Raw genomic sequence first — 24,720 nt, 5'->3', positions numbered from 1 at the left:
CGAAAAAACCAATCCCTAAGGTGTAACACGTATGCGAAATCTTCCTTCATTGGACATACATTGCAAAGGTCGGGCTATTTTATCATCATAGGATATAAATGCAGGATGCTCTCGACTTCGAATCAGTGGAAGAAAAGGCTTCAAGGGAAGAGATGGTCCAAATTAGAATTTGCAGTTGAGTGACCGGTGATCCGTCTTCAAGACATAAAAGAGCTCTGGCTCAACCACAGGTAAGAGTTCTGGAATTTTATCTATGCCTTTCTAGAACTGAAAATATTTATAATTCTAAAACCAAGACTGCAGGCCATACATATGGACATGAAAAATATTTTTCAAATAGAAAAAAACATACCGATATACGGGATACATTAACCTATTTCAGAGTCGAATTATGTAGTTTAGACTTAAAAACGTATTTTTGTCGACATAAATGATTTAAATGGTGCAGTGTAGTTTAAACTTAAAACACCCAAACCCAATACAGAGGTGCATTTAACTTGTTGAAGTGTCAAAAAAAAAAAATAAAATTGAATGAATTAAAAGTTGTATTCAATTGTTAAAACATACATATATGTGTACAGAACAAAAATACACGACTGTCTCAATTTAAATTCAAATTTCAATTTATACCATGTCTTTTACATTACGGAAAGAGCCGCCCTAAATGGTAATGTATGTTCCAAAAGCATTGACCTCCGAACTCTGTATTCACACTGACCTTATCCATGCCATACGAAGAAGCTGTTAGACAACAAAATTTATGTCCGTATCGTTCTACAGTAATGGGTCCAACATCCCGGTCATGGGATTGATGCTCATTGCAGTGGCGGGTTTAGGGCCCCTCCCTACGATTACACAAACAGTCCCCTCTTGGAATTAGAATTTTAGACTAGCTGAATCATAGTTCTAAACCGTAGGCGGTGAAGATCGGCTTCGCATACGCAACCCCCCCTTCAAATAATCCTAGATCCGCCCCTGTCATTGGGTTTACCCAGTAGTATATGGTATTATCGTTATCATTCGCCCTTGGCAGGAAAGGGAGCAGCATCACCAACCAGAGTTGTTTCTATCAATATTGAAATATAATCACTACTTATTTTATAATTTATGTATGTGGCACAAATGTAGTGGAAAATGGCGGCTACCATGGGTTTCCTCAAAATGACCAAGGTTACAGGCTTTTTACCCACCAGAATGTATAATCTTTTTAAAATATACAAATAGGGCCAACATACATGTTTTAATCCCTATCCTGTGAATAGAAGGGGGCGGACAAACAATGGAGAGCCGTCTAATCCCTTCAAAATTCGAACGCCAAAACACAAAAGTTTAGGCGTAATAGCACACAATACCTTAGGCGAGTGAACCCCATGACGCCTGTTTCTGTGGTTCAGCGTAGACATCTGTAACTAGGTGTAATTAACAGCAGGATACATCAGCCAGAAGGTACCCATTGTTTGTTGCGGCGATAGGATTATAGCTTTAAGAGGCTAGAATCTATGCTAACGCGTGCCACTCCCGTGGCCAACTATCCTTTTGTTCACTAGCTTGGGACGCGCAGCTGATCATGTTTTAAGTGTTGCAAGAAAACTGCTTGTTTAATTTAGCATCAGTTATTTAATTCCATATGAAGTGTTCCGTGGTCAAAAATGGAATTTGATAAACATGCATCAGCATCGTACATCAGCATGATCAACAAATCACCCAAAAAGTTTAAAGATGCTCCGTACATAAATTTCCATCATCGCGACCTGTGTAAAAATAGATTACTGTTTAGAAATAACAAAGAAAGAAACATTATTAAAACATTCACATAACAAGCTGACGTGTTGCCTCAATTACTACATTAAGTCACATTTTTTTTAAATAATAGAGCGAATCCGTAAAAGGATAAATAATAGAAAGTCTTAATAAATAAATAAATAAATAAATAAATGAATAAATAAATAAATAAATAAATAAATAAATAAATTATTTAAAGAATTAAGTAAATAATTAGATGACATTAGGAATCAAATAAAAAACAGATAAAAATTAGATGGTATAAATCATTAAATAAAAAGATACATGTAAGTTATTTCAAATAATTAAATGAATAAATAAACTGAATAAATAATGATTTTATAATTAAATGAATAAATCGCTGTGAAGAAATAATCATTGTCGCAGCTAACGCGGTGAGTGTTTACCTATTATCAGGGCCACAGATAGATTTTCACTAGTTACCAGTATAGACAGATATGTATCTGGTTATTTGAAGGGATTTTTTTGCACGCGCGTTAGGGGAACGTGCACATAAACTACTTTTAAGATGATAGTGACTGTCCTATCATTTAAAAGTCAACAAAATGTTTCATTCTACATTAGAGAAATTAGCCGCATAATTACATTTGTAATTTTATAACCGGGTGTATGTAACTCTTCGCTGTTCAGTAAAAGTTATAAAGGAAAGTTAGATTTTGCTTGTATGAAACACACTTTTTATTTTGATAAAAATCGACTGCACATGGAGCATAATGATATTAGGCTTTCGATGATGATTGTGCGTGAAACGTCAAGTCATTTTTCCTTTACATAATAGTGCTGGGCACCCAGGTGTTGAATCTTTTACTCGACGTGCATCTCCTACTATTGTTTAGGCATGATTTCAGGTTGTCCGGGAGCGATGACGATTGCGTTCAAAATGGGTTGTTTGCAGCATAAGGCCTTTATGCTTTGTGATTTATGTGAATAAACCTAGCTTACTAAATAACTATTACCAAAGTACGTAAAGCAGGGCTTTAGGTTTAACAGTCTAAGATTTATTCAATATGGGCAGTTAACTTGGACCAGTCTTGTTTCATAACATTGCGAATGAAACAGTCTCCGTCTTCAACGTAAATTTGCAATATGATTTTACATCACTTATCTGATTTAACAATCTTATTGTTTAGGTTTGGTTTATGGTTGTTTGAGAAAAGATAATGATCGCGTTTAACAATAGATTGCGGGCTATAGTAAGCCCCCTCCTCTTTGAGCGATGTCTAAGACTGCTAATTCATCGTACTTTCATAAACATGTAGTGTGACCACACTGTCAGACATCCCCCTTGTTGCACTTTGTCAAGGCGAATTCTTAGCTCTTTGCGTGTCATATGTAAACGCTAAGATATGAATGTTATAATTGATTGTTTGTGCTCGGGTGCCGCACTTATGCTTTCTTACTAGAGCGATCTAGAACAAGTCGCTAGTTTACTCTGTTTGTAACTGTAGCAAAATATATTCGACATGCCTTTTCTGCACGACAGCCGGAGACACAGTAATTGTATAGGCATGGTTTAAGCTTGTTCGAGAGATAATAACAGTCGCGTTTAACAATAGACAGTAAGACCCCCTCCTCTTTAACTGATGTCTTACACTGTTAATATTGACCGTACTTTCATATATTATGTAATACACTGTCAGACTTTCCCCTGTTGCACGTCGGCGTTGGATTGTACTTATGCCTCTGTCAATGCACCTCATTTAGTTTAAATAGTTTTTACCGCATAAACCTTTGTGGTTTAGGGTTATTAGTTTAAGTAGTAGGAATAAGATGCTTGGACAAAAAGCTTCTAGTCAACTCGCTTAGACCTAGGGTGTGATGCTGCTATCATCCGAAGAAACACCTACACTGAATCCTTTACGTAAAATCCCCCTAGCTGAAACAAAAAATGCCCCTTGAACCTGTCCATTTTTTAAAGCGTCGAATCATTTTTGATATCATTGAGCGTCTTTAAACGAAAGCTTTCAAGTGACAAAAACAGAACCGTGTGGTGATTATTTATTAAAGCGTAGGTTTATTCATCATGATCTATTTTGTAAACAATACTTGCCTAGATTTTACTTGGATTGATCATCGTCACTGTTTGGCTACTCGCCTATAATGCGTGCTGAACGACACGCAACTTATAAATATTATCTGTGTTACTGTGTAAATGACCACGTTAAGTTAAAATAGAACGATGTCGGTGTTTTAATCCATCCAACATATTTATATTTGTTCTTTTAAAACCAGTGTCAGGTTAACACCAAGTCAAAGCAAGCCTTGCAGACTGATTTTGTTTAAATTGTCGTAAATTAAGTAAAGCTAAGTAAAGCTAGTTCATCCAAGCTATAAAACTGCATGAAGGATAACAAGTCTCTGTAGCCAATTAACTTTCACAATGCCCTGTGCTTTAGAGTCCCATGTAATACATGTAGTACACGTTTACGTAGTTGAACATGGAAAAGTTTTCAACTGATAATAAAAAACATCAGGCTAAAAACGAAATAGAATGTTTAGAAATTTAAACTGTTACTCTGGTGGCATTGCGTCAAGGCTATGAATCTGACATGGAGTTTAGTCCGAAATATTAGTGAATTTAGAATTAATAGCTAAAACGTTAATTGACATCTGCCCTAATTTGTCAGTTAACAAAAAATGCCGGTGATCCAAGCGGAGGATAAGCTTCCAGAAGGTAGGGGAGACGAACGGCGACGATGTTTTTCTAAACAACTTACCTGCCTGACAGTGCACCTGTATAAGTTACGAAAATGCCCTCTTCAACAGGCGTATTTTATTAATTACTTCATGTCACAAAGTTAATTTATGATAAGGCATTAGATGAAGGCATTGTACGCAACCAGACCTGCAGAATGCTGGAAAAACTACATTGCTGCGATGAACCAAGCTAACAGAGGGCTGCGATTTTATAAAGAGCAAAAGCGCAAGCTTCGTGAAGATCAACACTAAGATCACCGTTTAGTCAACGACTTATTTTTCATACAAACTCACAAGAAATTATATTCAATTTTCCGTACTGATCACACATTATTTGTTTTTGTTCTATTGTCTTTTGGGTGATAAGTTCGTGGTAGAAACATTGAATTACACCGTGTAATGAACTCATCAAACCAAACTGTTTTGTCTGTCAAGTGCCCTCTTTTAAAACAGCTGCTACTCTTGTTGCTTCTTAAGAATATTAAACTTGTGGTCAATAACTCCCTATCATATACTTTTTTATTCTTTAACCATGAAAAACAAATAGTGAAAGACATACATTTAAAATATTAACTTAACGATACATTCTGTAATAGCTCACAATAAGTGTAGATGGACCTTGAATATAAAGTTATTTATTGCAAAATAAATTTATATGTGATTTTACCGCTGTCGTTTGTGTTATTTCAAACAAAACGATTTCCTGAAAGATTAACTTTAAAATGTATGTCTATTCAGCAAAATAATGTAATTTAATAGAACTATGAGTAATGTATTTAAAGTACGGCCGTATATGCAATGGGCCATGTGGGATTATAATTGCAAACCTTGATGCAAAACAGTTTATCGTTTCTTCCACCGCGAGTCCCTTTAATTAATGTATTATATTACTCTTTACCCTTTTTATTTGACACTGTCTCTGTTTCTCTCCCTTTTCCCTTTCTCTTGTAAGAAGGAGGGTAAATAATTAAGCACTCAAAATATGCATCACCAATCTTTAGAAAAGAAAGAGTGAATGAACCATTGGGCTGGCCCACAACATCCGACACAGCAGAATAAACCAAATAACAGCTTTCACAGATTTAACTGCAGTTAGCTGTATAGTGTCACTATATACATAATCCGCTGCACGCGCGAAGCTGTTGAACAAAAGGATAGTTCTGTATGGAAGACCTTTTGTTTACATTAGTACTCTAAGGGGGCGTGCCTTCCCAGGCGACAAGAGGATTAGGCTAGTCACTATATTCCGTCAAAATCGTTTAGCGACCCTATCATTATCACACTCCCTCTATTGTATTTTCTGACGTTATAATTGTATCTAATCTTCTTACGTTAGATGGAATAAATGCACACATACATAATCTTATAACGGTATACGGCCCTATAGATAACCAGTGCATTTGTCTATTTGAAAATGTATATTTCTCAGTTATTATCATTTTAAAATTAAAATCCCAGAAACGTCGCCAGCACGTACCATTAACGTATATATATTTTCATGAAATTTACACATTATTGGGTTTCAAGCGTCTTCTGCTGCTTGAGCTATATCTGGCAGCCTCTTTCAAATTGGAGTTAAGATGGCCGCACCCGAATACCGACATGAATTAAAAAGATTAAACAAACTATTATACTGAATTAACCACCATGTCCCTTATGTTCTACTGCTCATTACTTCCGGGAAAGGTTAGACTTACAAGACAACAAAATATACAGGGTAGGCCTATTTCTAGTAACGAACTTCATCAAAATTATATTAAAGTAAAAGTGATAGTTGTTAAGTGTTTTTAGTAAACTAGCGATTGCTATTACTTTATTAAAATACATTCTTATAAACTTGCTCACAATTTCAGGTAACAAAAGAGTGAATAAGTCCAGCTGTGGAAAGGATTGAGTGAAATAACGTTGAATGGTACTTCCCGGTCATCTTCATACAAATAATCTCTATGCGTATGCGTCTCTATCTGTATTTCTATTTAATATTGTAATATATTTTCTTTTCCTAGGGAAAGCCAGCGATATACGCAAGTACACAATGATACATGGGGCCACAAGAGCAATAGTCTTGCACACGCTTTTCCTGGCCTCTGTGTTCAGCCAGCGAGAAGGCGGTAGGTGTTGCGACAATTCGTGCAGTGAACCAGCACCACCGGCAACTACCAGAGCTACTTTGACACGTATAGACAATTCGGGGAATATTTTCACAGCCTCCAACCAAAGACCTGCAACTAGCACCGTTCCTCTCGAAAATGTGACTGCCACGGCACCGAATTATTGGAGTCAAGTGACTGCAGGTGAAAAGTTTTGTCTGTACAATGGGAACACTCTAGACTCTGTTGTTAATATAGCATGCTACTGTGATGAGTATTGCAACATCTTTGGTGACTGTTGCTCCGCCGCAAACATTACCTGCAACCACACAGATGACTCCAATTCCAAATCTTCATCATCGTCAACAAATGCAATAATCATAGGCCCTGATGACGTCACCTGTACATCGCAGATGACAAAGGACACGGCTAGTCCTACATCTAGAGGAGGAAAACGGAAACTTTTCTGGATGGTTTCGGCATGTCCAAATGACTGGTCAGACGTGGGAATTCGCACGGCCTGTGAAAGACCGAATGGCACAGACGAGGACGGAATGGCTGTTCTACCGGTTTCAGACTCCGTTTCCGGACTTACCTTTAAGAACTCATTCTGTGCTATTTGCCATGGTGTGACGTCATACAGTGCATGGCCAACGTTTGTTATTTGCACCTGGATTTCTAGTGACACTTTTGCAAACAGCAGAAACACATCTGACATTTTCCATCTTGTCCATGCTACTCGCGGTTGCCAGCTGTTCTTTCAAGAACCGACAGGGATCGTAGGCAGACCGTGTATCAAAGATGGCACTCACGTTAGAGGGTATACATGGTTTCACAGCGGGCGAAATTGTCAGGAAGGAAACCCTTATCGGGACCTTTGCAGAAGGGGTCCAAGTTTGCCTATCACGGAAATGATACAGTTTGATAATGGACTTGTGTGGAGATTTTTCTACAGAAATCACTTTTGTTGGATTTGCCGTTTTCGGAAGAAGCCAGTAATTGCTCAGTGCCCAGAGCAGATCACACATGATAAAGGTAATTAAATCTTCATATTCCAGCGGGTTTCCCATTTTTAAGATATTGAATGATTGTCGTTATAGCATATTTGAATTGGTCCTATGGGCGGTTCTCTGAATCCGTCGAACCCCCCTCCCCTCACTCCCACACCCAAGGGTTCTCATGCTGTGCGCATGCAAATTGCGATCGATATCTTTGCCTGTTTGGAGGCTTCCTTTTTTGCAACGAGTCAACCCCATGGCATATATTTACCTGTACGCATGCATAACCGCTTATTTTTCTCAGCTTTTCTAATTTTGACAAAAATGGCCACTTCCAATTTCAAAAATCAGTGATAGGTTTGGGGAGCGCCATGGCTTGGTTACGCCAAGAGCCTGTTCAATAATAATAATGAGAATAATGATAACAAAGTAATAATATTATGTAAGATAAGATCATATAAAAGCCCTCACTGTGCACAGTGAAATGAAAAGAACTCAGATCGTAATGGCATTTAATTACCTGACTCTGAGGAACAGCGACCATGTTCGACTTCCGTCAATCAAATACAACCGCTGCGCAGTGAATCTGCAATTGAATGTCATTACACCAAAATGAAATGTAAAACAGATTTAATTTTGCTTTATTTAATTTTATTTCCTGTGTAAAATATGTAAATTTAAAGTAAATGATATATTTTAAAAGAAAAAGATATACCAGATGTTTGTTTGTATTTTTTGCTTATAAAAAACATTTGCTCCGGCACACAATACACGTGCTTGCCGTGTGCCAACCCGCAAGAAAACACAGTAGATACTCCAGCGCAGTAGACTACTGCAATTCTACTGCAAACATGCTTCAAATCTGCTTCGACTGGGGAGCTAATTAGCATATTTGAAACATGCTTCTATCATGCTGCAAATCTACTGCATTAATGCTCCTCCTCTGTACGACCCTATGTAATTTTTGAAGTAGAATTGCAGTAGGCTATGCTGCATTTCTACTGCAAATATGCTCCACACCACTACTGCGTTAATGCTTCTTTGCTACTTCGATACTACTGCATTTTCGTGCGGGAAGTTTGACAGCTATATTAAGCTTCAATGTACGCCCGATACCACTATAAGGGCTGCGCAATGGCTACACCAAAATCAGTTTTTAAAGCAGAATGTTGCTTGTATTGTGGCACTGACCTTCGACTGCAAGATATTCTTAATTCAAAATATCTAACTCCGCGTCAGCCACTTTGCTTCTTGTGTCGTCCCAAGGCGGGAAAGGCAGCTTCAGGCGGTAAATCATGTGACGTACGAGACTTATGACTTCCAAATATGGAAGCGCCCCAGGCAGAATTTTGTTGAAGAACGCCCTAGGGTACATTTAACATACGTATACCTTAGTTTTCGTTTGATAAGAACGATTACCCGAAATTTGACATTGGCTTTTATGTGTGATGTTTCAGGGGAAGAGATGAGGAACTTCGGCCCCTTTGGATTTCGCGCCTTAGTGGATATATTTGCACCCGCACTACCAGATTCCTGTACGGCAAATAAGGTCCATACTATTATGGTAAGGATTGGCTATTCTTAATACAGACTACTTGATTAGCCTAGACAAATTTGTGAAATTGTTTAACAAACAGCAAATATACGTAAATCGGAAAACAATTTATTTTGCTTTTGCATGGCAACCAAATTTCACGGTGTTTTTGTCAAACAGCGTAGGCGATTTAGATCATACAAAACCAGCATAAATATTTTTTCATGGATTCATTCGAAATTAAGGCCGTATGTATTTTTGAAAAAAAAAACACAGATGAAAAAAAAAAATTCTCATTATATGACCGGCGCGAGACTCGTGTGTGTGTGTGTGTGTGTGTGTGTGTGTGTGTGTTTGTGTGTGTGTGTGAAGATTTTGAAACATACATTCGAGTTATGACACAGGGGAAATTTCTCAGGCTCTCAAAAAGAGTACAGTAAGATGTCTTTTCTCGTGTTGCATCAACGTCGTTAAAATCAACCAGTATGTTTGACTGATAGAAAGTAGCACCTTTCTGAAAGTGAGAAAAAACTATGCAAACGCATGGTGAAAAAAATTAAGGAAATCTTTAATTTCTTAGCTGATTAATAAATGCAAAAAGAGTTTAACACCATGATTAGACAATGAATGTATAGAGGATGTGATTGGCTTTCTTTTTTAATCCAGGAACGCTGCCCAGGAGAGGAAGAGTCGGTCCCGTGCCCGTCACTTTTCACACACATATACAAGGCGGCATACACACTCACCTTGCTTTTTAAGACTCCCAAATACGTAAAAGTTTACATGAATGAGACCATTAGCGCCTGCGAAGATTTTGGCAAACGTCTCTCATTTGGAAAGATACACATGGACAATGAATTTGGGGACGTCTGGAAGGTAAGAAGAAAGGTACATCACAGATGTCGCGCAGTGAACAGCTCGAACCTTGATCAGCCTGAAACGAGAGACCACGTTGCTGTTGTAGGAGACTTTGGATTGTTGTTACAAGCAACAGTAAAAACGTACAGAGATGGATTGCCTTTTTTGTCAGCATTGCAAGATAAGTTTGCTGAGAGAATACCGACATACTGTTACAGAGGTGTGGATTTTCTGATAGAGGTACGTGATCGCGTGAAGATCTCACCTTGCCCAGTGCACACTGACCGCAAGTCTAATCGAAAGACACCGACAGGATTGTTGTTCCCTGGAGTAACCGACCGTACACCATCCAGCAGTGGGCATCTTTTGTCTCTGGGTGTATGCGGACTGTTGATGTCTCCACTGATGTTTTTTGCATTTGTCTCACTTGCTTTATAGATGTGAAATGCAGTAAAGTTTACGTTGTAAATGTCTATTTGTTTCTCTGAAATGATGATCTATGGTTGCCGATAAAAATGCTTGTGGACATGCAAATTATAGGGGGTGTGCATTTCTGATACCAGTGTAATCCAAATCTTTCAAATAGACCCGTCGTTCAAATGTGAAAATAGTTTCATTGGATCTTAATTGTGATAGTCAGAAAGGTTTCATTTATGCTAGATCCAGAAATTTGTTTTGGTAAATCAAATTTCAGGATCTAGCATAAATGAAACCTTTCTGACTATTAAGGCCTGTCGTTAAAGTGAAAATGAGTAAAAATGTAGGTTTTTAATAACTTAACGAAGAACATATGTAAAGGTTGTTTACAACGTATGAGTTTTTGAATTAATGAGAGTATTTTGTGCTATTTTTAATGCTTATTGTCAGTATTTTTTATTATCATTTTTGTGTTAATATTATAGCTATGATAAATACTAATAAGTTTATTTACAGAAATATCCACCAAAAGACGGAAGTTATACAGATATGTGTAACTAAAAATTGAAGAAGAAAAGATGTATGCAATGAGATTAAGATAAGCAAAAGCCCCTAAAAGCTCTTTAAAGAAAAAAGAAAGTGTTGGGTGTTATACAACATTCCATGGGTTAGAAAATTCCCAAATTGCTTATTTTTTGCCAATGCCATCCACAGCTTATTATGAAACCTTACATATGCCATTAAATAATTTAACCCTTCAAATAGTTTTCTGAAGCGTAACTTATGTGGTGTTTTCATTACTAACCGTCCTGTTTTCATTACTAACAACCTTAAATGTTCTGAACGCGTTGAATACATCTATAAAATTCAGGCACACAAGTGTTTTATGTACGCCAACTTAAACGTGTCAAACTGATCTCATCAGGTCATGTGCAGGTGCATCAAATTTTAATTAGCTCTGTTGTGGAATAGAATTGCCCTGTGTGTTACCCTAGGTAAATCAGAGAGCAGTGCAAAATAAAAAACCCATTTGGTCAAAGGCACTTGGTCAAAGGCACAATTTTACAGGTATTTTAATTCTCCGGTGCCAATGCCCTGGTAAAATCAAATGCTGTCACTTCAGAAAACCATCACATTGGATAATGCAAAGCTATGTTTAGAAAATTAAGAGAAACAACTACATTGTTCCTAATACTACAGAAAGTTAAGGGTACACCCCACAGGATTTACCCGCCGAATATATTTTCCCGGGTAAATGAACAATTTTCTCGTACTCACCAATCATTATCACTTGTTTTTGGCCTATAACATAATTTATAAGGGTTGATTTTCGCTTAAAGTGACTGGTCAGTCACTTTGAAAGCATTTGCTTTTCTATATGCTCCGATTTACCATATGCTCCAATGGAATTATTAACATTGAGGTTGTTAGTAAAGAAAATTCCTAAAATGTTAAATTAGGAAACTTCACTAACTCATATTCCTTTATTTTTCAATGAATTAAATGAATGTTTGATACAGATCGAGAATAATTTACTATTGTATTTTTGTGGCTTTATTATTATTATTATTATTTGTTCTGTTGTTTTTGCTTATTGTACTGGATGATTGTATTGGCGTTACGTTAGTTTGAAACAGTATAGTTGAATGACAGACAGAGTGGTGACTGGAAAAAAAGTCTACAGTGGAGCAATTTGGTTGTCAGACCAAAATGTGAATTTTGTACTCTCTTTTATGACAATGGTAATCTTGAGAGTATTTCTTTCAGATTAAGAAGAACATATAATTATCACCGTGAATACTTAAAAGTGATTATGGGTTTTCAACTGAGGGTCACAGGGATATTACAGAAGCCATGGAGTTCAAATTGTTTTGATCACGAGGCTATGGCCAGTCTAGTGAATGTAAGGTGAAATGTAATTAACTTAGGATATATATTTTCTTACAGTTAAACTTAATAAAGTACAATCGTATATATTCGGTGCACCTCTGGTATATTTAAAAAAATCTATTGTAAGACGAAATCTGTGCAGAAGCCCGAAATTCAGTCTCTTCCTTTTCCAAGCACGTCAGCGGTCAGGTGACCTTTTTTTTAATCATTGGTTAATCATTAATCATATATAGCTCTTTTTGCCAAAACCCCCTTTCTCCCCCATCTCATGTCGCTCCTTTTTTCCTGCTTGCTCCGCCCCCACTCAAAGGTCCTTCCTACCAACACATCATATCTTCACAAAATTGACATTATTGTTATAATGCTCTTATAAGTCAAAACAACAATTACCATGCAAATTGTCACTTTCTTTCATTACATATTTTATTTCATTACATATTTTCACGAATCTCGAGAAAATTAAAAACTGAGAAAACAATCAGTGTAACTTAAGTCCGTTAATTATTTTCTAAGGATACTAAATAAAACAAGGACGATATATATATATATATGAGTGCATGAATTGAGAGGAGTCGCCGAGGCTAGTTTGCTGTCAAAATTTGTTATCATACACGACACAATAGAATCAAATAGATGTAGGTTGAAAATGCCATGTTATTGACATTTGCACTTTGATTAATGTTCAAAGTACGAATGAAAAATACTGAGAATCTATGAATGAAAATCATGCATGTTATATAATTTTCAAGCTTAAAGATATAATTTACATTTCAGCAAAGATGGAGGGAAAAAGGGCCCACACATGGCAATATGTTTTAGATGAATTTTATGTCCAAAATTCTGCCGATGCTGAGAGCGAGCTGCGCAACCCCTACCCTTCAGGAAGGGGACGTAGGTTTCCTCAATGCTCTGACAGCCCACTAATAGAGTTGTCTCTCTTGGCCTTATAACTGCCATATGTGCCCTATGCTAAGGTTATGCCCTGTATGTTGACTTAAACAAAAGGAGAACTGCTTACCCATAGAGGCTTACCTATATGTCAAATATTTCTGAACATAAATACCATACATATAATAATGATACATAGAATTAATAATTGTTTTGTAGTGTGAATAAATCAGGGAACATTAGGGAGGGACAGGGTTGGGTTTGAGAAACTTTATGAAATTCACTAAAAACTCCTCTCTCCTGAGCATGTACTGCTAGGTTGAAAATTTCTAAGGAAGTGAGAGAGAGTGTTCTTTGTTTTTGGTGAAGCTGAACTCCTTATGATTCTGATTGGCTGATCATAATGAGACTAGGTTGTACTGTCCAATCAGGTTTTGCTATACTGGTATCTGACCAGTGTCACTTGGTAGTAATTAACTTAACAGCGTGAAATACAAAGCCGAGACATCCTGTCTGTAATTAGGGAAGAAACATCTGGAGCTTATCTTTCTATCAACCTATCTTAGTCACTGGGAATTTCCCTGGGCATCTTACATCACATTAATACCCTCATCACATATAAATCCCTTTATTGTGACCAATAAATTATATATGTGTGTGTGTGTGTGTGTTTGTTCTACCTAAAACACAAAGTAACGCAATATGATACATCTGAAATCAATTTAAGGAATTTTTCTCTCTCTCTTGCCTCCATCCAATACTTAGCAAAAATATTCCCTTAATGATACAAAAGGCACTGATAAAGCTATGCAATACGAACTATTTCTCACATTTGATTCGGTTTATAATATTAATGTTACTGTCTATCCATACAATGTTGTCACCGTTTTAACTGATTTAACTTCAACCTATTTAATGACATCCTTTAGTACTCCAAAACCCTGGCAGCAATTTTTTCTTAAAATCATCAATTCAAATTTTATCGTTACCGGGAAATTGGGGCTCATACATGTAATTCTATAACAAAAACATTTAAACCATAATGCCGGCACGGGATTTTAGCCTATAAACTCGTGGTCAACTCTGCCAATTTTCGTGATTAAATCTTAGGGTGCATTCCCATAGATTTTAGATTGATCTATCCCCGTGGGGAGTCTCACTAGATTACTGTCAGATAACCCAGCTTAAATGTCCGTCCCGCCTCCTACAAGCTGTAAGGGGGTAATTGACTTTCGTGCCCGCTTGGTTGACAGCTATTTACAGGGAGTTAGGTCGATCTAGTTGGATCGATCTAAACTCTGGGAATGGGGTCTCATTCAGGGATGGAATTACGCTCCATTCCGATTGCTATCTCAACTCAAAATAGAAAGTGTTAAATTGATGATTAAAGCTTTGACTTGCCTACGCTCATACATTATAACGAGAATTGTAAACGCCGATATTTTATATTTCAAAGTGTTTTGTTTTAAATCAGTGCAAAGATAGATGCATTATTGAATAATTAGACGAAGGAAAAAACTTCATTCTCGGTATTTGCAATATCATTTAAAGAAAGGAAAGTTTGGCGTAGTCAAACGACATTTTATGGCGACAACAATCTCCAGAGAGCTTATTTAAGCACATGTGCATTCTGCTCATGCTCAATTGTGCCCTAGAGGGGTAATCTCCTTAGAGGCACATGTTGCTACTTATACCATGGGGCATCACTGCCTGGCCTCATTTTGCTTGATTCATTCTGTTCACGAGCATGATACAATTAAGCTACAAGTTATCTCAAATCTGCAACTGAAATCTTCAGTTCAAAAAAATTTCATTTTACCTCTATGAGAACTTTCCAGCAGTTCAGTCGATCTGTTGAAGCGTACAGTGACAGATTCTGCACAACTTCAAGCAAGGATCAACAGTACAAATTGCTGACTGTTACATGAATGCGGTAAGTTTTAGTTTCTCTAGCTATTTAGCAGTTGCAGTTGACAATATGTTCTTTATTCAGGAGTCGCTTGTTTGCTCCGATAGCTGTCACTGCGACTGCACAAAAAAATTAAGGGTCCTTGCGTGTAGAATCTCCAGTCACCTGATGACATAGGCGGACGCAATGTCCCGAAATTTAATGGATATCGCATGGGCACATGTTATGCCGATTCAGTTACCTACTTTTAGTTTCCCACTTCTATCATATTCCTCGTCAGACGTTTCACTGTTCAGGGTAGATACCTTAGCAAGGTAGAGTATCTTGCTCAGACTGAAGTGCACATCATTATAATCCAGCTCAATCCAAAAATCAACCCTCCTTTCCTCATCAACTATTCGTTTTTGTTAGCACTGAAGTTACCATTTACACCTACTGTTTACTTATCATTGAGTTTCACATTTATAACTCTTTCTTTAAGTCTTCTGAAGAAAATTTGTGGTCTTATATCACCCCCCCCCCCCTTCACACATATCTACTACTTGGGTTCACTTACTTAGGGCATTACCACTGATAGAGCATCTTAATTAAGTCAGAAAAGTAAATAGTTATTAGCTTTTCACTTTTCAGTAAGCAGGATAATTTTGCATGGGTATTACAAGTCCCCCAGATATGGAAGATTTAACTACTTATTGAAGCACAGTGCCTTCATTTTTATCATATTCAATAACCTCTGTCCATTTTCTTAGGACTTCTCTGTTTCAGCTTTCAGTGGGATATTGCAAAACTTTCCCACCCTAGTTAATCGTAAAAACATGTATTTCTGACCCATTTTCAAGTCACAAGGCTCCATGAAAAGTCTCCTGTTCTCTGATTTAAATTAAAATTACAACCTAGCTTTACGACCCTTCTATGACCTATTAACTGAGGCTGGTCCCTTCATTAAGCAGTTGATAGAGGCTTACAATCCCTGACCCTACTGCTGAGGGTAATTATGCCCTCACCATAGCTAATACATCCTGGCCACCTGTTATGATAGTGATAAAGGCTGACAGCTGCCCAGTAGTAGTTCTCTAAAGATAAATACGAGCTATAAAGATGAACAAATACACTGGAATTACGAGTTACTGGCGAAATAGACTGAATTACTTTAATCATTCAAATTCAGTGGCGACTATTAAGTAATACATCTGAACTCACAACAAGCTAAAACATAAAATTTATATAATATATATATATATATATATATATGAGCTTCAAAAATGCACACTAGCTTAGACATGCTTTTGAAATCCTAATGTTTTTAGGACCAGTGGTTGAAATAGAAGAACGCATTTTATAATATACGTCAATTTAATAATTATCTTGGGCATCGGTTATTTTAGAGGCTAACATGACAACTAGCCGTATATTTGAGAATAAAGAATTCTTCCAAAAACAAAATAAACGGCTTCATCTTGGAAATTTAGCCTCCTCGGTAGTAAATAAGACCATGATTCAAACCTTCATGTAAAGTGTACATGTACCCCATGATAACATACAGTCTTAAGAACAAAGACAGGAGTCTGACATAATTCCAGATGTACACCCTGGCAACCAGGCAAGCATCTTAAGAGGACATTTCATTCACTAGTTTCCTCAATCATCGAGGGTTTGGTTCTAATAATTATAATAATAATAATAATAATGATAATAGTAATAATAATATAAGTTTTCACTTTGTTTGCTGAATGCCACTCGGGTTGGAGCACACCTTTCGGACATGGGGCAATACAAACTTAAGCCTAATAAGCATGGACCCATCAGAAAGAATTTCTCTCAGTAAGTTGAACTACCCCCCCCCCCCCCCCCCTTTCACTTTTCTTAATCAGACTCTGACCTTTTCAGGGCCTCAAGTAAATTGGTCACTTAACTGGATCACGACCTTTTCAGGGCCAAGGTACACTTCCTTTCTAGGTCAGTTTCTGACCTTTTTAGGGCCTCATCCACGTTGCTTTCTTAACCAGGATCAAGGTAAACTTCCTTCATAATCAGAATCCGGCCTTTTTCAGGGCCTTGTGCACTTTAGTTTGTTAAACAAATTCTGTCCTTTTCAGGGCCTCATACACATTTGCTCTCTTATCCGGATCCCGACCTTTTCTAGGCCAAGGTACACGTACTTCTTTTCAGAGCCTTGTGCACATTGGTTTTTTAACGAGATTCTGTCCTTTTCAGGACCAAGGTTCACCTTTCTTTACCAGTTTCTGACCTTTTTAGGGTTTATGTACGTTGTGTTCTCTACCAGTTTCTGACCTTTTCAGGGTCTATGTTTGCTGTGTCCTTAACCAATTTCTGACCTTTTCAAGGTTATGGTACATTTCCTTCCTAATCAGATTCTCTCCTTTTGTTTTTTAACCAGATTCTGTCCTTTTCAGGACCAAAGTTCACCTTTGTTTACCAGTTTCTGATCTTTTCATGGTCTATGTATGTTTTGTTCTTTACCAGTTTCTGACCTTTTCAATCCTACGGTACACTTCTTTCTTAATCGGATCTTGTCCTTTGCAGGGCACATTCACTTCTTAACCAGATTCTGTCCTTTTCAGGGCACATTCGTTATTAACCAGATTCTGTCCTTTTCAGGACCAAGGTTCACATTTGTTACTAGTTTCTGACCTTTCAGGGTCTATGTATTGTTGTGTTCTTTACCAGTTTCTCACCTTTTCAAGGCTATGGTACTCTTCCTTCTTAATCAGATCTTGTCCTTTTCAGGGCACATTCGTTTTTAACCAGATTCTGTCCTTTTCAGGACCAAGGTTCACCTTTCTTTACCTGTTTCTGATCTTTTCAGGGTCTATGTATGTTGTGTTCTTAACCAGTTTCTGACCTTTTCAATGCTATGGTACACTTCCTTCTTAATCAGATCTTGTCCTTTTCAGGGCACATTTGCTTTTAACCAGATTCTGTCCTTTTCAGGACCAAGGTTCACATTTGTTACTAGTTTCTGACCTTTTCAGGGTCTATGTATGTTGTGTTCTTTACCATTCTCTGACCTTTTCAAGGCTATGGTACACTTACTTCTTAACCAGATTCTGCCCTTTTCAGGGCACATTCGTTTCTTCACCAGATTCTGTCCTTTTCAGGGCACATTTGTTTCTTAACCAGATTCTGTCCTTTGCAGGGCCAATGTTCACCTTTTTTTTTTACCAGTTTACAAATTTTTCAGGGCATCTTGCACATTCATTTCTAAACCAGCTTCTTAAGTAGATTTCGACCTTTACATTGCCTTACATACATTCGTTTCGTTACCAAATTATGTCCTTCTCAAGGTCAAGCTACATTTCCTTTACCAGTTTCTCAAACAGATTCTCCCCTTTTAGAGCCAATTTGTTTCCTACCAAGATTAAGGCCTCTTCAGGCCCCTTATACACCATGCATGCTGCACAGTTTCAAACCTCTCCATTTCATTTATTTATTTATTTATTTTTCTCATACAGCATTAATGTCATTTCATCTTATTTTTTCTGACATCTTTCTATGCCACAGGCAGTTTATTTATTTATATTTTACTTCCCACTGCATCGGGACTAACAGCATGCTTTTCCAACATAGTTCTTTATTTATTTATTTATTTATGCGTTCCTCATCAGTATGTTGGGTAGAGCGGCATGCTTTTAGCACATACTTGTTTATTTATTTATATTATCCTCCCTGCTACGTCGGGTTGAGCGGCATGCTTTTATGACATATTTATTTATTTATATTATCCTCCCCGCTACGTCGGGTTGAGCGGCATGCTTTTATGACATATTTATTTATTTATATTATCCTCCCCACTATGTCGGGTTGAGTGGCATGCTTTTATGACATAATTTTTTATTTATTTTTTTGTATTTATTTAATTATATTATACTCCCTGCTACGTCGGGTTGAGTGGCATGCTTTTATGACATATTTATTTATTTATATTATCCTCCCCGCTATGTCGGGTTGAGCGGCATGCTTTTATGACATATTTATTTATTTATATTATCCTCCCCACTATGTCGGGTTGAGTGGCATGCTTTTATGACATAATTATTTATTTATTTTTTTGTATTTATTTAATTATATTATACTCCCTGCTACGTCGGGTTGAGTGGCATGCTTTTATGACATATTTATTTATTTATATTATCCTCCCCGCTATGTCGGGTTGAGCGGCATGCTTTTATGACAATTATTTACTATCCTCCCCACTACGTCGGGTTGAGTGGCATGCTTTTATGACATATTTATTTATTTATTTATTTATTTAATTATATTATCCTCCCCGCTACGTCGGGTTGATTGGCATGCTTTTATGACATATTTGTTTATTTACTTATACTTTCTTCCCTACTGTGACGGGTCAATAGGCATGCCTTCTTAACAGGGTTATTTATCTTTTTCCCCACTATCAAAAGTTTGTGTATGTGCATGGAAGCTTTCATAATTCATTTACTTACTCATTTTCTTTTTACTACTAGCCATTATTTTTGTGGAAATTCATTGTTCTCCAAACTGCATTGGACTACTTCATTCTTTCCTTTGTGGGGTTTTCCTTGCCCAGTGCCCAGGGCACCAGTCAAGGTTATGGCCTCTTTGCAACCCCACAAATGAAATTTGTGCAAAATTGTTGGTAAATAATAACTTTTGCTGACTCGTCGCATCATAAGTTTTAGGATGATGAGTCTCATTGAATATTTGATATATAATTTTTATCCCTAAGGCCATAACATTTAATACAGGCAACAATTTGCTACATTGTTATTATTGTTAAAACGATTAGGTTAGAGGGGTTATATAATAAAAGCGGCCTGGTTTGGCCAAATCACGAACAAACAATATTCCTTGTTACCTTCTTTCTTGCTATGAATGAGACTATAAAAGTTTGTGGTACACTGAGATGGAGGAGACATAAAGGAAAGTTTGGCGTAGTCAAACGACATTTTATGGCGACAACAATCTCCAGAGAGCTTATTTAAGCACATGTGCATTCTGCTCATGCTCAATTGTGCCCTAGAGGGGTAATCTCCTTAGAGGCACATGTTGCTACTTATACCATGGGGCATCACTGCCTGGCCTCATTTTGCTTGATTCATTCTGTTCACGAGCATGATACAATTAAGCTACAAGTGATCTCAAATCTGCAACTGAAATCTTCAGTTCAAAAAATTTCACCCACCACCATCCCCCTCTCCACCTTCATACCACATTTGTCTCCTCTGCTGACCGAACTTTGCTTGCATTATATTTGACCATCATACTGCGTGCGTTTTTACTTTGATTTTTCAGTGTTGTATACCTGTCAAGAGCACCACTGCCCAGCGAATGTGCCAGTACAGACGCCTACCAGTAATGCCACAGTGAATTCTTTGGATGTATTCATCTAGAGCAATGAATGGTTGGAGTCTTGTCTTTAACAAGTTAAACTTTTGCATCTTCAACTGAAGGACGGCTGTTGTTTATGTCAATCTGTGGTCCACGCATTGCAGCATCCACACCATCTTCCTAATCCAGAGGAAAAGGAGAAGAAATTGTATGTGGGTAGTCATTGCGAATGACTTTACAGGTCCTTTAAAGGCTACCTCTGTACTGGACAGTCATCAGCCCAGCAAGTCTTGCGGGTTGATCAAACATTATTATTGACATATGGTGTTAAGAGTTTTGATTTTTCACTTGTAGCCGTAGACTTCTTACAATGCCCACCACCAGCCACATATCAAGTCTCTTCGTTCCATATGACATTCTCCTGAGTTCAGATGATATTGTGTCACCTTTATAAGAGTATGTGACATTGTCACATGAAAATTTTAGTGGGTTCATTTTCCGATTACTTTTTAAATATATCGAACAGTGGCCCAGCAAGCCTTGCGGGTCCATTTTTGATCTGTGCATACTGCAGAGGTCATTGGAACAGCTGTATATGAATCTGACATACACCGTTTTAGGGGCGAAACAGGCTCCATTCCCGGTTTTTGCTTACACGATTATTAGTCATTTCAATGTGTTGTGACATGAGTGTTGCAAAAATCCAACTTGTGTACCTGCTGTTTTCATGTTGTATGAGAATTTTGACTCTATTTTTAAGACCCAGTCATGCTTTTCTCATAATACGGCCCAGCAAGCCTTGCGGGTCCATCTCTACATTTGTTGAAATCAGGAATATAAGGGGATCGGTTGTATTAGAACATACGTATGTAGGTTATCCCCGACTCTGCTTCTTCGTTCACGTTTTATTCTTCCACAGATAACCACTTAAAACTGTTAACTATAATACTAATCAACTAGTAAGGTGCAAGCTAGGATGGCATGGCAATTACAGAGAGTTCACTCTTCCAGCTGTTTTCAGCATATGGGAAAAACTGAACCTCCCCCCTTCCTTTGTTAAAAAAAAAAAAAAAAAAAAAAAAAAAAAAAAAAAAAAAAAAAAAAAAAAAAGGGAGTAGGGGTTAGGTCACCCGCTAACAGCATTGTCATGCCGGTACTTATGTAGATTTGTATTGAGAATCCTGCAATAGGCAATGCATCGGCCTCGCCTTTGCAATCAGACAAGCTGAATTGGATGCTATACTGTAGCTTATACTGAATCACTTCTTAGGGTAACTAGTGTTATTGAATATTCGACATAGTGGGGGCCTCTTTGCAACCCCACAAATGAAATTTGTGCAAAATTGTTGGTAAATAATAACTTTTGCTGACTCGTCGCATCATAATTTTTAGGATGATGAGTCTCATTGAATATTTGATATATAATTTTTATCCCTAAGGCCATAACATTTAATACAGGCAACAATTTGCTACATTGTTATTATTGTTAAAACGATTAGGATGGAGGGGTTATATAATAAAAGCGGCCTGGTTTGGCCAAATCACGAACAAACAATATTCCTTGTTACCTTCTTTCTTGCTATGAATGAGACTATAAAAGTTTGTGGTACACCGAGATGGAGGAGACATAAAAAGTTTGTTGAGAGGGTATTATAATCCAATCATGGTAAGTATTCTACATCTGACTAGATTATGGCCATGCGATACCCCTGCATTTTCTATTTTTCTACCTTTTTTTTACCTGCTTAAAGCAAAAAAAAAAAAAAAAAAAAAAAAAAAAAAAAAATAAATAAATAAATAAAATAAAATAATAATAATAATAATAAAAATAAAAATAAAAATAAATAAATAAATAAAAATAAATAAATAAAAAATGACATAACGAGTGTTCAACCGTTTTCTTGAAAAAAATATGGACACTCGTATAAAACCGAACATACATTTATTATTACATATATAGCTTAATTGCTGCCACAAGGGATAGTGAGTTGTTGCCGCAAGGCTAGCTATTCAGATAACTTTATTAGGTACAGGGGGTATTGAAATAGGGTGGACATTGAAGTTGACACCAGGGGTACTCCTTTCAAACACCTTGGTCCAAAAACGCAGCTTATAGAAATAATACTGTTTCAGAGGACATGTATAAATCAATGATGGCTCATGGCAGATTTTGAGAAAACACGTGCGCACACACATAAACACACATTTCGAATTTGACTAGATCAAAACCACCTGCTATACAAAGAGATTTATCTATCACTAAAAATGGTGAAAAAGAAATTACAGATAAACACAAAGACGTCTGAAAGGAAATAAAGCCAAACGTCGAACAATCAAAACATAAGGTGTAGCACGTATGTCATGGTGTCCGTAATTTGACATGCTTTGCAAGGGTTGGCCAGTGTGACTGTTTGATTATTATGGAAGAGAGTTTTAAGTCTTATTAAAATGCAGACTTTGAATGAATAGAAGAGAATGAAAACGATTAGACTAAGATTGAATTTAACTTTTTGAAGAAGATAACTGACTATCATATTATACATCTCTAACCATAAAAGACATTTTAAGCAAATACTACTGCCCCTATTTCACACAGACCACAAATCCCACGAACCGCCAGGAATTGACAAATTTCAGAATTCGTGGGAATTTGCAAATTTTCTGGCCTAATTCGATACACTCTACAATTCAGTTACGGAACAGGAGCGATGGTGTTACGAATATTCGTGGGATTCGGCTAGAATTGTCAAGAATTCACCACGATTTATGAGAATCTATTATGAATACTGCACGAACGTTACGAATCAATAAGGAATCAGTTAAGCATATGCCGAATGCATGCATGAGTTGGGTACGAATAAAAGTGATTTCTGGACTATTCTTGATATTTCGTGGTATTTCCCCTATGTCCAAACTTAAGCAAATATTCGTGGGATTCGTGACTGATTGGTAGCTGATTCGTGGTCAATCCAGGGATTCACGAATCCCCAAATGAGTTAAGAATACATACGAATGCCTACGGATCGATTATGATTCTGTAACGCCCACACACACACACACACACACACACACATTTTGAATATAACGAGTTGAAAATCACCTGTTATATAGGCCCCTTCGTGATCTAACTATCACTATATAATGACGACAACCGAATTAGTGGTAAACATAAAGACATGTGAAAGGAAATAAAGCAACATCACGAAAAAGCAATCTCAAAGGTGTAACACGTCTGCCAAAGCGTCCTTGACTTGACACACATTGCGAAGATTGGCAAGTGTGACTGTTGGATTATTATGGAAGAGAGCTTTAAGTCTTAATAAAATACAGGGAGTTTTCGACTTCGAACCAATGGGAGAGAATGAAAACGATTTGACTAGATAGAATTAAACTTTTTTGAGAAAGACAGCTAACCATCATATCACAGATTCCTTACCATTGAAAACATTCAGGATTTTGTTTGTAATATGTTTAGTTAAGTACCCTTATATGCTTTGGAATGATTTTTCTTGTTTCTTTTACTTGAAATTTTAAGCAAATGCTAAGGGTACTTGTTGCTGCGCGTAGACGTACCTCAAAAGAAACAAAGGACCCTCAGCTTTAAATGTCTGACATGACGAAAACCGTATGAAATGGTAGTCGATAATTCAGACATCACCAATCTAATGCCTGGAGCATATTCAAACTCGAAAAAAGCGATTTTGCATTAAAATTGAAATGAAACGTTCTTGAAAATAATATGTACAGTGTACACTTGTATAAAATCAAACCACACATATCTAGTAGTAGAAAGACCTATATACTTGTAAATAAGATGTTGTCACAAAAGCTAATAAATGTATACTGATAAAAAGTGACTTCAGTGTAAGGAAATAAAATAAATTTTTAAATAAAGTCCAAATTGGTATACTTCTGGAATAATGCACTTTTTGAATTTAACGAGATCAAAATCAACTGTAAGGTAGGTCCCTGCGTTATCAAACTACCACCAAAGAATTGTCAAAAAAAAAAAAAAAAAAAAAAAAAAAAAAAAAAAAAAAAAAAAAGAAAGAAAGAAAATAAAACCAAACCATAAGGTGTAGCACGTATGCCAAAGCGTCCTGGATTGGATATTCATTGCAAGGATTAGCCGGTGTAGCTGTTTTATTATTATGGGATAGATATTTATGTCTAAATAGAAATGCAGGATGTTCTCGAAGGTGCTGGTGGAAGAAAATAAAAGCGATTGGACCAAAATGGACTTTAACTTTTTTGCTAATCGAAATCAAACTTGGTAAACACGTAAAACCATGGTAGTAGCATTAGATG

General features: G+C 36.9%; 1 protein-coding gene and 1 long non-coding RNA gene across 2 annotated transcripts; both read left to right on the top strand.

The window, feature by feature from the left end:
• The first annotated feature begins 28 nt into the window (after window positions 1–28).
• On the top strand, window positions 29–10,584 carry LOC147763035 (uncharacterized). The gene is made up of 4 exons (XM_087009466.1): window positions 29–230; window positions 6,507–7,625; window positions 9,046–9,152; window positions 9,789–10,584. The coding sequence occupies exons 2-4, from the start codon at window positions 6,536–6,538 to the stop codon at window positions 10,416–10,418; spliced, it is 1,827 nt and encodes a 608-aa protein (XP_086865592.1). The 5' UTR covers window positions 29–230; window positions 6,507–6,535; the 3' UTR covers window positions 10,419–10,584.
• Window positions 10,585–14,723: 4,139 nt separating this feature from the next.
• LOC147763034 (uncharacterized) lies at window positions 14,724–21,967 on the top strand. The gene is made up of 2 exons (XR_015333566.1): window positions 14,724–15,108; window positions 20,377–21,967. It is a non-coding gene; the product is annotated as an uncharacterized LOC147763034 (long non-coding RNA).
• The last annotated feature ends 2,753 nt before the right edge of the window (window positions 21,968–24,720 follow it).

This window comes from Lingula anatina, chromosome 3, assembly GCF_051362555.1.
Source record: "Lingula anatina isolate TDL-2025a chromosome 3, LinAna3.0, whole genome shotgun sequence".
Classification (NCBI taxonomy): Eukaryota; Metazoa; Brachiopoda; class Lingulata; order Lingulida; family Lingulidae; genus Lingula; species Lingula anatina.
This window is presented reverse-complemented; position numbering and strand designations above follow the sequence as displayed.

What these genes read in the sequence shown, in the direction of transcription:
- LOC147763035 (XM_087009466.1), top strand. Translation starts at nt 6,536, where the DNA reads ATGATACATGGGGCCACAAGAGCAATAGTCTTGCACACGCTTTTCCTG. An exon ending in GCAGATCACACATGATAAAG is followed by an intron (nt 7,626 to 9,045) that starts GTAATTAAATCT and finishes GTGATGTTTCAG; the next exon opens with GGGAAGAGATGAGGAACTTC. An exon ending in ATAAGGTCCATACTATTATG is followed by an intron (nt 9,153 to 9,788) that starts GTAAGGATTGGC and finishes TTTTTAATCCAG; the next exon opens with GAACGCTGCCCAGGAGAGGA.